At 44.5% G+C, this 11544-nt stretch overlaps 3 protein-coding genes across 5 annotated transcripts; 1 reads left to right on the top strand and 2 right to left on the bottom strand.

The window, feature by feature from the left end:
- Positions 1–369: 369 nt before the first annotated feature.
- Positions 370–2223, bottom strand: LOC108014939 (WAS/WASL-interacting protein family member 3). Of its 3 annotated transcripts, XM_036820559.3 has the most exons (3): positions 1148–2182; positions 722–1086; positions 372–657 (listed from the first exon to the last, which is right to left on the bottom strand). In XM_036820559.3, the coding sequence occupies exons 1-2, from the start codon at positions 1827–1829 to the stop codon at positions 725–727; spliced, it is 1044 nt and encodes a 347-aa protein (XP_036676454.3). In that variant the 5' UTR covers positions 1830–2182; the 3' UTR covers positions 372–657; positions 722–724. The 3 variants fall into 3 exon arrangements, with proteins under 3 accessions (XP_070853568.1, XP_036676454.3, XP_036676456.3); XM_070997467.1 differs by having other exon boundaries at positions 370–1086; positions 1148–2183; XM_036820561.3 differs by lacking the exon at positions 372–657 and having other exon boundaries at positions 929–1086; positions 1165–2223.
- A 1963-nt stretch (positions 2224–4186) lies between these two features.
- On the top strand, positions 4187–6961 carry LOC108015074 (nose resistant to fluoxetine protein 6). Its single transcript, XM_017081313.4, has 8 exons — positions 4187–4531; positions 4590–4962; positions 5021–5094; positions 5162–5477; positions 5540–5756; positions 5816–5997; positions 6060–6531; positions 6633–6961. Exons 1-8 carry the CDS (start codon positions 4228–4230, stop codon positions 6870–6872), a joined length of 2178 nt encoding a protein of 725 aa, XP_016936802.3. The 5' UTR covers positions 4187–4227; the 3' UTR covers positions 6873–6961.
- A 568-nt stretch (positions 6962–7529) lies between these two features.
- Positions 7530–10398, bottom strand: LOC108014937 (nose resistant to fluoxetine protein 6). Its single transcript, XM_017081158.4, has 9 exons — positions 10028–10398; positions 9620–9971; positions 9371–9444; positions 9113–9315; positions 8941–9053; positions 8666–8882; positions 8426–8598; positions 7919–8372; positions 7530–7861 (listed from the first exon to the last, which is right to left on the bottom strand). Exons 1-9 carry the CDS (start codon positions 10356–10358, stop codon positions 7592–7594), a joined length of 2187 nt encoding a protein of 728 aa, XP_016936647.3. The 5' UTR covers positions 10359–10398; the 3' UTR covers positions 7530–7591.
- Positions 10399–11544: the final 1146 nt, after the last annotated feature.

Genomic DNA, 11544 nt, shown 5'->3' with positions numbered 1-11544 from the left:
GCAGATTTCAGCTTAAAACGGGATTGATTATTAATTTGCATTTTGGCGCAGTTTTCAAAATGATATATATTTTGTTCTTATATCGGATAGTGGTTTAACTTTTTGAAAAACTCGCTAGTTTTGCGGAAAACAAGCTAGAAATGGCTAAAATTCAAGGGGTCACAGTTCCTTAACGCTTTATGCTTAAGACACGTCATTGGAAAGATACATTTAAGATCTAAACACTTTACTTTGACATACTTGTTCTTACTAAAATTTCTGCAATATAAGAGCAAAATAAAATTTTGAGTACAGGTTTTTCGGGATTTTTTCAATAACTTTACAGCCGATTTTAAAAACAACCTTGATTGCCGATTGAGAAAAATATAGAAAGTTATTTATTCAGTAGATACATTTTCTTAAAAAAAATCGTCACAATTTTTTACCTTGTTATTGTTTGATAAAAGAGTACTTATAGCAAGGCCAAACATTCTCAAAATTTAAATTCTGTGGGTAACGGCTCTATAGTAATCGTAGCTTTACCATTACTCCCTCCAACAATACCATTATTCAGAAACCTTAATTTTACTTTATTTTAATTATAATTTACCACTATGCAAATTGGGTAAAAAAAAAGCTTACTTATATTACTAGTTTGCAACCAATTGTAAGCACACACTGCAATAAACAAGCAATATTTTCAATTTCATTGCCACACAAAAGTTAAAATAAGAAACTGTACCGCTTAGTTGTAGAAGTACTGCTGCTGGTTGGGAGTCGGGAAGCGATTGAGATTGAGGCCGCCGAGTTCGAGGGGCGAGAAATAGCCTGGGGGTGATGGTGATGCCGGGAATCCGGATGCGTCAGGTGGATCCTGATTGTGATCCTGACCCTGCTGTCCGGTCGGCGGTGGCCCAAAATCGCTATCGCTCTCATAGTTGACCAAAAATCGGGGAGCCGTTGGAGCAGGCGATTTGGACTCAGCTGGATCAGTAGCACCTGCACCCGTCCTCGTACCCGTTTCCGTATCCGCATCTGAATCGTCTATGTCTCCGCTGTCCGGGACTTCCGCCGCCTCCCCCACGGCTCGCGACCTAAAGAAGGTATCTGCAAAGTGTCGGAGAGAACCCAATTGTACGGCAGTTAGTTAAAAGGTTTCGTATTTTACCAGTAGGTTGTGCGTACTGATAGATAAGGCGATCCCCCAGCTGCGCCGGACGCCTCTGCTGGTTGGGTTGTGGTTGTGGCCTTGGGCGTGTCGGAGCAGCGGGCGGCGGTGGTGGTGGAGGAGGAGGTGGTGCCTCAGTGGGGGCTGGGGGAGGGGCATCGTAGTCATAGTCGTAGTCATAGTTCGGCGGAGGCGGGGGTGGTGGTGGCGGCGTTGGGCGCTGACGTGGTCGTAATGGCGGACGAACTGGGCGTCTGGGCGGCTGCGCAGTGGGTGGTGGTGGTGGTGGTGGAGGCGGCGCAGGAGGACGTGGCGCTGGAGGATCAACGTAGTCCGCATCGTAGTCTAAGGGCAGGTAGCCGGAACTGAAGAACGGATGCCAGATGGGTCTCCTGCTGCGTGGCGGAGGAGGAGGAGGTGGTGGTGGTGGTGGTGGTGTCGTCGTGGTGGTCGTTCGAGGACGACGGGTGGTCTTCACCAGACTGGCCTTGGCTGAGGACAACTGGGCGCTCTTCAGGAGCAGGTTGCGCAGGAGAAGGCCAAGGTCCAGGGTGACGGTGCCGCGTTTCTCCCGTCCAACGGCCACATCCTGGGGCACAGGATCACCTGCTGAGATCTCTCCCACCAGCAGGAGCACACCCAGTAGCAAGGCTGGGAACAGCAGGCGCAGCTGGCTCAGCATCCTGCAGGATTCGGGGGAGTACGGTTATAGGATAGTGGAGTTCGTACCGCTGGCCGTACCGCTCGGAAGGCCGTTCCAATGAGAACTGGCACTGGTCAGCGGTGGAGTTGCCTGACTTTACTCGGGCGAAGTGCCAGCCGAGCCTGGGCGTCGCGGATTAAGTGCCCCAAAATCAACTAGTTAGACGGGTTGTTAGGCTGTTAGCTGGCTGTCCGTCTGGATCTCGTAATCGCGAACCCCGAGCTCCCCAACGGCCGACGATTATCAACGAGTTGGGTTCAGTGCGTGGCAACAATTACTTTTGCACTACTTTTTGCGGCAGTTTATAGATCGTAAGTGCAGCACAAACTATGCATAATGCTTGGCGGCCAGTGCATTTCAAGAGGTGAGCTTGCACGCACCGTGGGACTGCGAAAAGCATTTGAAAAATACCAGATAATGGGTCCTCAAAAGTCACCAATCACCCCCCATAACGGTGGCAATATAACCTTCATAACTGAATTTTAAAATTGTAAAAAACCCCAAGTTATGGCAAAGAACACGGATTGATCATTTTCATCTAAGACTTACCTTACGAAATATAGCTGAATATATACGAGTAAACGCCGTGTAACATCATCCATACTTTATAAGAATCTTCCAGACATATAAAAATGGTTTGAAGTACACACACAATAGGAAATACACTTGTTTTCTGTGCAGTTATAAAGGTTGTACTGTTAGTGGTACTGATTACGATTAAAAGATTAGCATCCCTTTTAAGTCCTTCCTAGGTTAAGATCGAAAACACCTATGACGAATAAATAATATATTTAGAGGATCTTGGGGCTTTTTAATGCAATAGTCCCACTGTGCCAAAAAGAGGTTGTCACGAATTGCTCTCATAATAATATGAATTTCAATTTCAGTCTAGCTGCGGCTGTTGAATTTGATTTTCGAGATATATTTAATCATTTCCACAGTAATTAAGAGCGTTGGCTGTTTTACAAGTATTGGCGCAACTGAATTTTCTTTGCTCGGATTGAATGGGTTGGCTTGGATTTGGACAATTGTAACCTCTCGCTTTCAATTCACATTCGCATTGAATCGGGTAAACCAGTTTGCGCCATGAGTTTGAAAAAGATTTGACGAAAACTTTGACTGTTTCGGTTTGAGTGTTGTGGCAGTTTTGTATGCAAATAAGACATTAGCTCGACTAGTTGGCCAACATATGACGAACTCGCGTTCTTTTTTGTTTTTAACCAGTGCTAAAAACAAGAGCAAAATAATCTTTGGATATCTGATGGTACTCCAGCTGCTTGCTTAACATATTCCACTTTTGCCATATTCTACACAAATTACTTTCAGAAAACAAACATTTTTATTTTATTACAACGTTTACCATAAAAGGTATCAATAACGAAATTGGGTTGGACCGTTTCAAATCCTTACGCACTTTAGATAGGCAACGTTCTTTGGAAACTGGTCGGGTACCCAAAGTTTGCGTTCCTTCCAGTTTTAACCTTGATGTGTTGCGTAACCAAGAAATGTGATCTGGTCCATAATGCGTATAGAAAACCTGTCTGTAACACTCCCCTCGACTTTTGGCTGGGAACTTAGCCTAGATGAAAGTGAAAACTCGTTTCGATTTCCATTTCCCACAAAACGTAACCGAACCTGGGCCAAATACAGGATATTAAAGAAATATATATATTTATTTTCGATGCCCTGGACACTGACAAATACGATTAGTCTTCAATGTCGGAAACACACCGTCAAAACGACAGACAGCTGACAGACAATTTGCCAATCATTTTGTTGAACCCCATACATAAGCCCCATTGCAAACTAACTAACTTGGTAAACTACATAAATCGATTATAAAACACGCTAAAAAGATAGCTGGCGGAGATCGGGAGTATTTAAAATTATAGGTAAAATAATAGGAGCAGTAATTGGACACTGGCTGTAAATACAAAATTTTGGTTTCTACAATATGGAAGAGATTTTATTATTCCTATTTAACCCATATAAAAGTTGCACAATTTTAAACGGCTAAACTTTCTATAACACGGTATAAAACAGTATCACAGTTCCGTTAAAACATCCGGTTGTTTTCTTGTTTAGATTTAAATTGAAAAATAAGTAGGGACGGGCTATCTTGACGAGTTTATTTCCAGCAATTTCAGTAAAACCCACAATGATTAACCGATCAACAAATTGAAGAGGAACGGACGGCTAAGGTGCGTATATCAACTGTGATTATCGGCACTTTTATCTATACGTAGTAACTTGTCGAACCTGGGCGATAAAGATTCCGCGATTCGGGGGATAGCATTGGGCATGGGTTCCCATATATAAATGGGCTACTGAAGGGCTATTAGTCAATCAGTCGTATACAGAGAGCCCCAAAAGAAAGATGATGATCAGAGCAGTGGGAACGGGAACGCTGCTAGTCATTTGGTTGGCTTTAGCCCAAGGAGCACTGCCCAACCACGACGTCCTTTTAAAGAAAGAAAATGAAATCTCCTCCATGGCGGATTACGAACGGTTAATGGAGCTGCGTTCCTTGGGAATGGAGTTCTTTCGAGAGTTTCGAAATATGTCGTCAACGGACTTGCATCTCCTTGACGGGCGGCTCAGCGAGCAGGATCTGGTGTGCCTGGCAGACATGGCCCAGTTTATGAGTGGCCTTACTTCCGCCAAGAGATGGGCCATTAAAAGTGTGTATACTTTTTCAATAATACCTATAGAGATTGTATTTTCTATACTCACCTGCAGTGATTGATGCCTGGGGCACAGTTCCCTCGGGATACTTGTTTGGCAACCGCATCGACATGGGAAACTACGAGGAGTGCATCAAGGTGGATGGTGCCATCAGCGAAACGCACAACATCAAGGGGAAGTATTGCTTTATGAAGCTGCCAGTTTACAAGTGGCTCGGCCTCACTTCGGATATCCTCAAGTTGACCAACATGCAGACCGCTCTGTGTTTTCCCTCCTCCTGTTCTGCAAGTGCCATGGAGACCTTCCTGAAGCAGCTGCTCCAGAGACTCCTGGGTGTTAGTGACCCAAGCAATTTGTTTTCGATTAGCGAGAAGTCGTGCAAAGTGAAGGAGAGTCCTCCCATGGATGGATTAACCATATTTACCATGTGAGCGGGGTCATGATGATGATTTAATTCAACCAGACTGACCCCTTGTATTTTTTAGTGTCCTACTGTCCGCGTTTTGCACTACGGTGGTCGCTTGCACCCTCTACGACTACTTTTTGTGTCCGGAGCAGGGTGAGTTCCCCACTCCCACTCACAGAGACTACAGATAATGATTAGTGAATGATCTTTTATCTTGCAGATAAGATTCCCAGACTTATAAAGGCCTTCTCTGCCCGTGCCACATCGCGATCCCTGTTCACTGTTGTGGACATCAAGGCAAGTCCCAATGTGATCCATTGCTTGAATGGGATGCGCTGCCTGTCCCTCTTCTGGGTGATTCTGGGCCATGAGTACAGCATCAACCTGATATCGCCGGCTATCAATCTGGCGGATAACTTGGTATGGATGTCGCAACCCTTCACCAGCTTCATTCTCTACGCGCAATTTGCGGTGGACACGTTCTTCTTCATAAGTGGCTTGCTCTTGGTCGCCATTGGCCTGCGCTCTTTGGAAAAGTGAGTTGAAAGCGTGGGCAGTCCGAAGATCAATTTCCATATACATATATGTCTAATTCCAGAACCAAGGGAAGGCAGAACGTCCCGCTTATGTATCTGCATAGGTATCTGCGTCTCACTCCCATTGTAGCCGTTGCCATACTAGTCTACCTTAAGATGCTACCCCTTTTCGCCGACGGTCCTATGTACGATAAATCCCGGATTTTTGACTACTCCACCTGCGATAATACCTGGTACTTGACCTTGCTCTATGTTCAGAACTACGCCACCTCCAGCATGGTGAGTTGGTGGTCTAATTTTCGCTAATGTCTTGTGTATAACTGATTCCTCGACCTTAGTGCCTCCCGCATACCTGGTACCTGGCGGTGGATATGCAGCTGTACATCCTGTCCCCCATCCTGCTGATCGGCCTCTACAAGTGGGGCAAGAAGGGAGCCGCGGGCATCCTGCTGGTGATGCTGTTACTCTCCGCCTGTCTGTTTGCCACCATAATGACAAATGACTACAATATAATGTTCAAGTATGTTGTCAAAACACAGTGACTTTCCATCTTTGGGATATTTAACCTAATTCTTTTTTCAGAAACGGTGGACAGCTTCCAGAGGTACAGAAGAAAATCTACTATGCCACACATGTCCATGCGGCGCCCTGGTTGATTGGCACCCTCTTCGGGTACTTCTTGCACGTGACTCGCGGCAGGAAGGTGCAGCTGAACCGCCTGGCAGTCTGGGCAGGATGGCTGCTCTGTTTGGCCATGATATTCACCGCGATCTTCGTCCTGTTCCCATATGCCAAGCTGCAGGGCCCTTCGCCCACAGTCCTAGAGGGAGCCCTCTACTACACTCTGACCCGTATTGGCTGGCCTCTGGCCCTCTGCTGGGTGGTCTTTGCCTGCATGCAGGGATATGGGGGACTGGCCAATAGCTTCTTGTCCTCACCCCTCTGGCAGCCCCTATCGAAGCTCTCCTACTCGGCGTACATTTGGCACATCTTCATCCAGGAGGTCAACCACCGACGCATTCGGTCAAATACCTACTTTTCCAACTACGACGTGGTAAGTGGACAGAACTTACGGGACCTTGCATATATTTTCTCGTATATTCTTAATTACTTAATTTTTAAATTGTAACATCCTACCTATTTGAACCTCCACAGATGCTTAGCTTCTGGGCCACCTTTGGGTTCACCCTATTGATGTCCTATGTGCTCTACGCCATTATTGAGGCACCTCTGGAAGGGCTGGAGAGAATGATATTTCCCAATCGAAGAAGTTCGCCGGCACCCAAAGAAGAGTCCCGAACCGAGATCGAACCCAAGAAGGATAGTGAGGCGCAGTTGGACCAGGCTAACCCGGAATGTGCCAGCACGAAAGCAACCAAAGACCTCGAGTCATAATAATAGCCTTAGTTAGAAAATACGCATCTTATCAGTTCCTATTTAATCTTTAATAAAAGCAGCCTACTAGTAATCTATATATAGTTAAATTCCAATGCTGTTTCAATGTGCAAGTCCTTGAGTTCAAAGCCCATGCACTCAAGACGGTCATAATCGTTCAACGAACAATTACATTCCACTTCAGATTGGTCTAATAATCATTCGGTTTAACAAAATTACACATTATGAGTCATAGAGGTGATGTGTAATTTAAGATTAGTGCAGTGGTCACCGAAACTATGAGTCATTAAAGGAATGCATAACGTTAATTAGCCGGCAACATTTCCTAAAAACCTATGTCTTAGGTTATATAACTAATTATGTAACCGTTTTTTTCTTAAGTAAACTTTGAAGTGTTTGATATACTCCGAAAAATTTTGTAAAATGGGAACCATGAGCAGGTTATTTTTATCGTTTGAGGCAACATTATAAAACACAATATCGAGTTTAATACAGATTTGATTGATTGACTCATTAAAAATCCTGAGTCCATGGAATTGTACATATTAGGGTTCGTCTTCGATCTAAAGAAAGCACTTAGAAGTCATAAACGTGTAGAATGGAAATTCATATCTGCGTTTGGTTCCCAACCGAATTGTAAGATTAATTAAAAGCATATTATTTTGTTGAGTATAATTTATTTATTTTATAATTAAAAAAAATAGCTTTAATCGAAACATTTAAACTGCATCTTTGTCAGGTGCAGTTGCAGACTTTTCTTCGAAAGCGGGAGAAGTGGTGGATCCTTCCGCAAGCTCCTCTACTAAAGATTCATCGGCTTTAGACTTCACTTCTGCAATCTTGGCCTCAACAACCGGTAGCTTTGAAGGACTTGGCCTCTTTGTGGGCAACAGAAGAACTTCCAGACTGGCGAATGGTGCTTCGATTAGGATGTGCATGAGGTAGGAGAACAGCATTGTGAAGCCAAGGTCTGACCAGAATCGAAGCATCTGAGGAAATACGGATCTTAGAACTGTCATCCTGCTTGTAATATCATCTGAACTTACCACTTGGTAGTCACTGAAGTAGGTGCTGGTATGGGTAATGCCGCCGTTGAGGCCCTCGATGAACATGTGGAAAATGTAGGCGGAGTAGGAGAGCCTCGACATGGGCTGCCACAGTGGGGAGGACAGGAAGCTGTTGGCCAGCCCCCCGTATCCCTGCATGCAGGCAAAGACCACCCAGCAGAGACCCAGGGGCCAGGCGATCCGGGTGAGGGTCACATAGAAGGCTTCCTCCACAATGGGCAGTGTGTTCTGGCCATAGACCGCAAACATGCAGGTGGCTATTAGCGACAATCCAACCAGCCAGCCCAAGATCACACAGATTCGGTTTAGCTTGAAGTGCTTGCCCCGGTTGAGGTGAAGAAAGTACCCGAACAGGATGCCAATGAGATAGGGCGACGCCCGGGTATTAGTGGCATAATAGAGCTTTCTCATCGACTCTTCACCACTTGATCCACTAAAAATATATACAATTAGCTGAGACACATGGTATTCCCCGAACCCACTTACAGGGATAGATTGTTAATGACCATTATGCTAAAGAGGCAGCAGGCCAGCAGCATCATAAGAACAAAGATCCCCGCGGCCGCCTTCTTTCCCCACTTGTACAGGGAGATCAGGAGGAAGGGTGCGAAGATGTATAGCTGCATATCCACCGCCAGGTACCAGGAGTGGCTAATGCACTGCAAACAGTGGGAAGTTATATATATTAGTTTTATAATCCCAGAGATCCCAAACAGAACATCCTACCAATCGATTCGTGGCAACGTTTTGAACATATAGAAGCGTCAAGTACCAGGTATCCTCGCACGATGAGTAATCATCAAAGTTCACCGATCCTTTCATGGGTCCGTTGCCCAAGAGAGGCATAATCTTCAGATAGATGAGTATTCCAAAGGCCAGAAGGGGGGTGAGGCGAAGATACCGATGCAGATACATTATAGGTATGTTGAGCTTCCCCTTGGTTCTTAAAAAGAAAGTCCCAATAAAGTCAGTTGTAAAGAAGGAGGAGCACCATAGCCTACCTGTCCATCGATCGGAGAACAATCACCACGAGCAATAGTCCACTCAAGAAGAAAAATGTGTCCACGGCATAGACCCCATGTTTTACAAACAGACTGAAGAAGGAGTCAATCCACTAAGCATCAGTGATATGTTAGTAGAATTTACAGGCTGCAATTGGTTCATTTATCTTACCGTCAAAACATAGCCCATATTTATGTTCGGTGACGTGGCAAATACGAGGTAGTCATGGCAATAGACCACCCAGATGAACGAAAGACATCGAATTCCATGAAGACAGTCGATGACATTGGGGTTCGCCTTGGTATCCACGATGCGAAAAACAGCCCGCGAATTAGCCCGTGCCGAGAAAGCTTTGACCACTGGATTAATGGTTTCTACAAGGCCATTTAATATTAGTTGATAACTAGAGTACTCCTGGAAAATACTCACTCTCATCCTGGCAAAAGAAGTAGTCGTAAATTGTGGAGAGGCCCACAAGGGCACCCAAAATCGATAGGATGACTCTGCAAGTACATAAATCTTTTAAATACCCAAAAAAGAAGTAAAGTGTTCTTATTTCAACCGGGATTTCTTTCGTCTTGAAAAACAGTATCCAACAAGTGTGAACATTTGATCTTTGATTTTCTCCGTTTTCACTTTTACTGAATGTATATACATATCTCTGGGATCTCCACTTACATGGTGAATATAGTGAGGCCATCGTAGGGCTTCGTTTCCGAGGTCTGACACGTAGCCTCGTCTACCATCGTCACATCCGAAGAGATCTCCACGCTGAGAAGCGTTTGGAAGAGTCTTCGCAGCATGGTGTCCATGTGGGTGGCGGAGCAGGAGGCGGGAAAGCAGACTGCTGACTTGATGGCCAGCATTGAAGAGCCGGAAGACAAAGCCAACTTGGAAAAGCAGTACTTGCCCTTGATACTGTGAGCGGTCGTCACAGCGTGGTCAATTCCAATACACTCGTCGAAGTTCCCCAAGTTCCACCAGTTTCCCACGAGTATTCCCGAGGGCAACAGACCCCATGAGTCGATCACTGGAGATCGATTGGGCTACAGTGATTTTTATTATAGGGATTATTAGGGAACTTACTCTTTAGAGCCCAGAACTTAGAGGATGCCAAATCGTTGGACAGGAGAGCCAGGTCCGCCAGGCACTCAAGATCCTGAACTGAGGGAATTCTCGGCTCCCCATTAAAGTACTCATTTAAATCCGGTGTGAGATCCTCCATTGTTGCATTGGAATAGTGGTCAAAAAACTCCACTGCCAGGCTTCTCAGCTTGGAAATTGTCAAATACTGATCGCCGACCAAGTTATTCGTGAGAAGTTCCTTGTTGGTCAGGGCAAATATGTTGGTGATATTGGCACTAACGCCGGCTAAGGCCAGGGAGCACAGCCATAGGGTTATTGCCAGCACAGCCATGTTGCTCAGTCTGGCGACAAAGTGATACACATTGGCTTGCCACCGCTAAACAGGTGCTTATATGGGCGAGACCTCCAGTTGTGATTGCAGGCGGAGGCTATCTTTACAGACCCTCTGACTCTGTCACGTCAAAGCAAAAACCGGCAAATTTTAGGCTTATCACTACGAAAAAGTTCTGAACGTGACGGCTACTTGAAATCGCCCCCACACGTTCAGTTCTGATAGGAGGCCATTCCTTATTCAGTTCCTTCAAGTTCTTATCTCCCGATCTACTGGCTTTCGGTAGTTATTTTGGTCAGCCTCATCAGATATGGTTAATCTTCTTACCATGACGGGCATCCCTTGAAGTTTTTAAAAAAAGAGTATAAAAAGGTTTTAAGGCTTTTCAAAAGTAAGACCATAATGATTTTGTGAATTATATATGTAACAGTCAAGCTATTTTTCTATGCGTTTTATCTATGTAAAGCTATCAACTCGAAACTAAAAATCCATATTATCAGTTAAGATCAACTTAATAATAAACAATACGGGTACCACCCTTGTTATTAAGTAATTTAAAGAACCTTTATTGATATCAACACCGAACCCAATTTGTAGTTCGCATATCAATTTTTATGACAGGAACTTTAAAGGAAAATCAGTGTGGGGATATCTAGTTCCTATCTAGCTTCTATGTCTCCTAGAGACACCAATAAAACTAAGCATTACCCTTTGATCGGCTATAAATATGGCAGATTAACGATTTTAAATAACACTTATTGATAACGTGCAAGTATTGCCGAGCTGTTTTCTGAGTAATACCGCTGTCTCCCCAAAGAATCTGGACATTATCGCTTGGTTAGGTGACTCGCACAAGTACTTGAAGATTACTTGTCTGCTCCTATCAATGACTAATTTCGAAGAATGCCGCCAAACGTGATTGGCATCACCTCAAAAGAATCGAGTTAGTCTGCAAATGTAGCTAAGTAGCAGTGTTATTCTCGCTTATCTGTAACCAAATAGCCAAACAATTCCGCTTAAGCAATTCAAGTTTTTTATTCGGGGAAGTATTTTGCTTTGCATAGTCATATTGTTTTCATTTAACCAATAACGAAAAATATGCAATCGCACTTTAATCGCCAGATAGTCAAAAATTTCCGCTTAAAGGATTTTCCTTTGAAAAAGCTAAATAAGTTAGGCGATTGCA

Source organism: Drosophila suzukii, chromosome X (assembly GCF_043229965.1).
Source record: "Drosophila suzukii chromosome X, CBGP_Dsuzu_IsoJpt1.0, whole genome shotgun sequence".
NCBI classification, from domain to species: Eukaryota; Metazoa; Arthropoda; class Insecta; order Diptera; family Drosophilidae; genus Drosophila; species Drosophila suzukii.
Note: the sequence above shows the minus strand (reverse complement) of the source record. Positions and strands in the feature narration are given on the sequence as shown.

What these genes read in the sequence shown, in the direction of transcription:
- LOC108014939 (XM_070997467.1), bottom strand. Translation starts at nt 1,829, where the DNA reads ATGCTGAGCCAGCTGCGCCTGCTGTTCCCAGCCTTGCTACTGGGTGTG. An exon ending in TCAGTACGCACAACCTACTG is followed by an intron (nt 1,087 to 1,147) that starts GTAAAATACGAA and finishes GACACTTTGCAG; the next exon opens with ATACCTTCTTTAGGTCGCGA.
- LOC108014937 (XM_017081158.4), bottom strand. Translation starts at nt 10,358, where the DNA reads ATGGCTGTGCTGGCAATAACCCTATGGCTGTGCTCCCTGGCCTTAGCC. An exon ending in GTTCTCCGATCGATGGACAG is followed by an intron (nt 8,883 to 8,940) that starts GTAGGCTATGGT and finishes TTTCTTTTTAAG; the next exon opens with AACCAAGGGGAAGCTCAACA. An exon ending in ACTTCAGTGACTACCAAGTG is followed by an intron (nt 7,862 to 7,918) that starts GTAAGTTCAGAT and finishes GTATTTCCTCAG; the next exon opens with ATGCTTCGATTCTGGTCAGA.
- LOC108015074 (XM_017081313.4), top strand. Translation starts at nt 4,228, where the DNA reads ATGATGATCAGAGCAGTGGGAACGGGAACGCTGCTAGTCATTTGGTTG. An exon ending in ACTACGCCACCTCCAGCATG is followed by an intron (nt 5,757 to 5,815) that starts GTGAGTTGGTGG and finishes CCTCGACCTTAG; the next exon opens with TGCCTCCCGCATACCTGGTA. An exon ending in GACTACAATATAATGTTCAA is followed by an intron (nt 5,998 to 6,059) that starts GTATGTTGTCAA and finishes TTCTTTTTTCAG; the next exon opens with AAACGGTGGACAGCTTCCAG.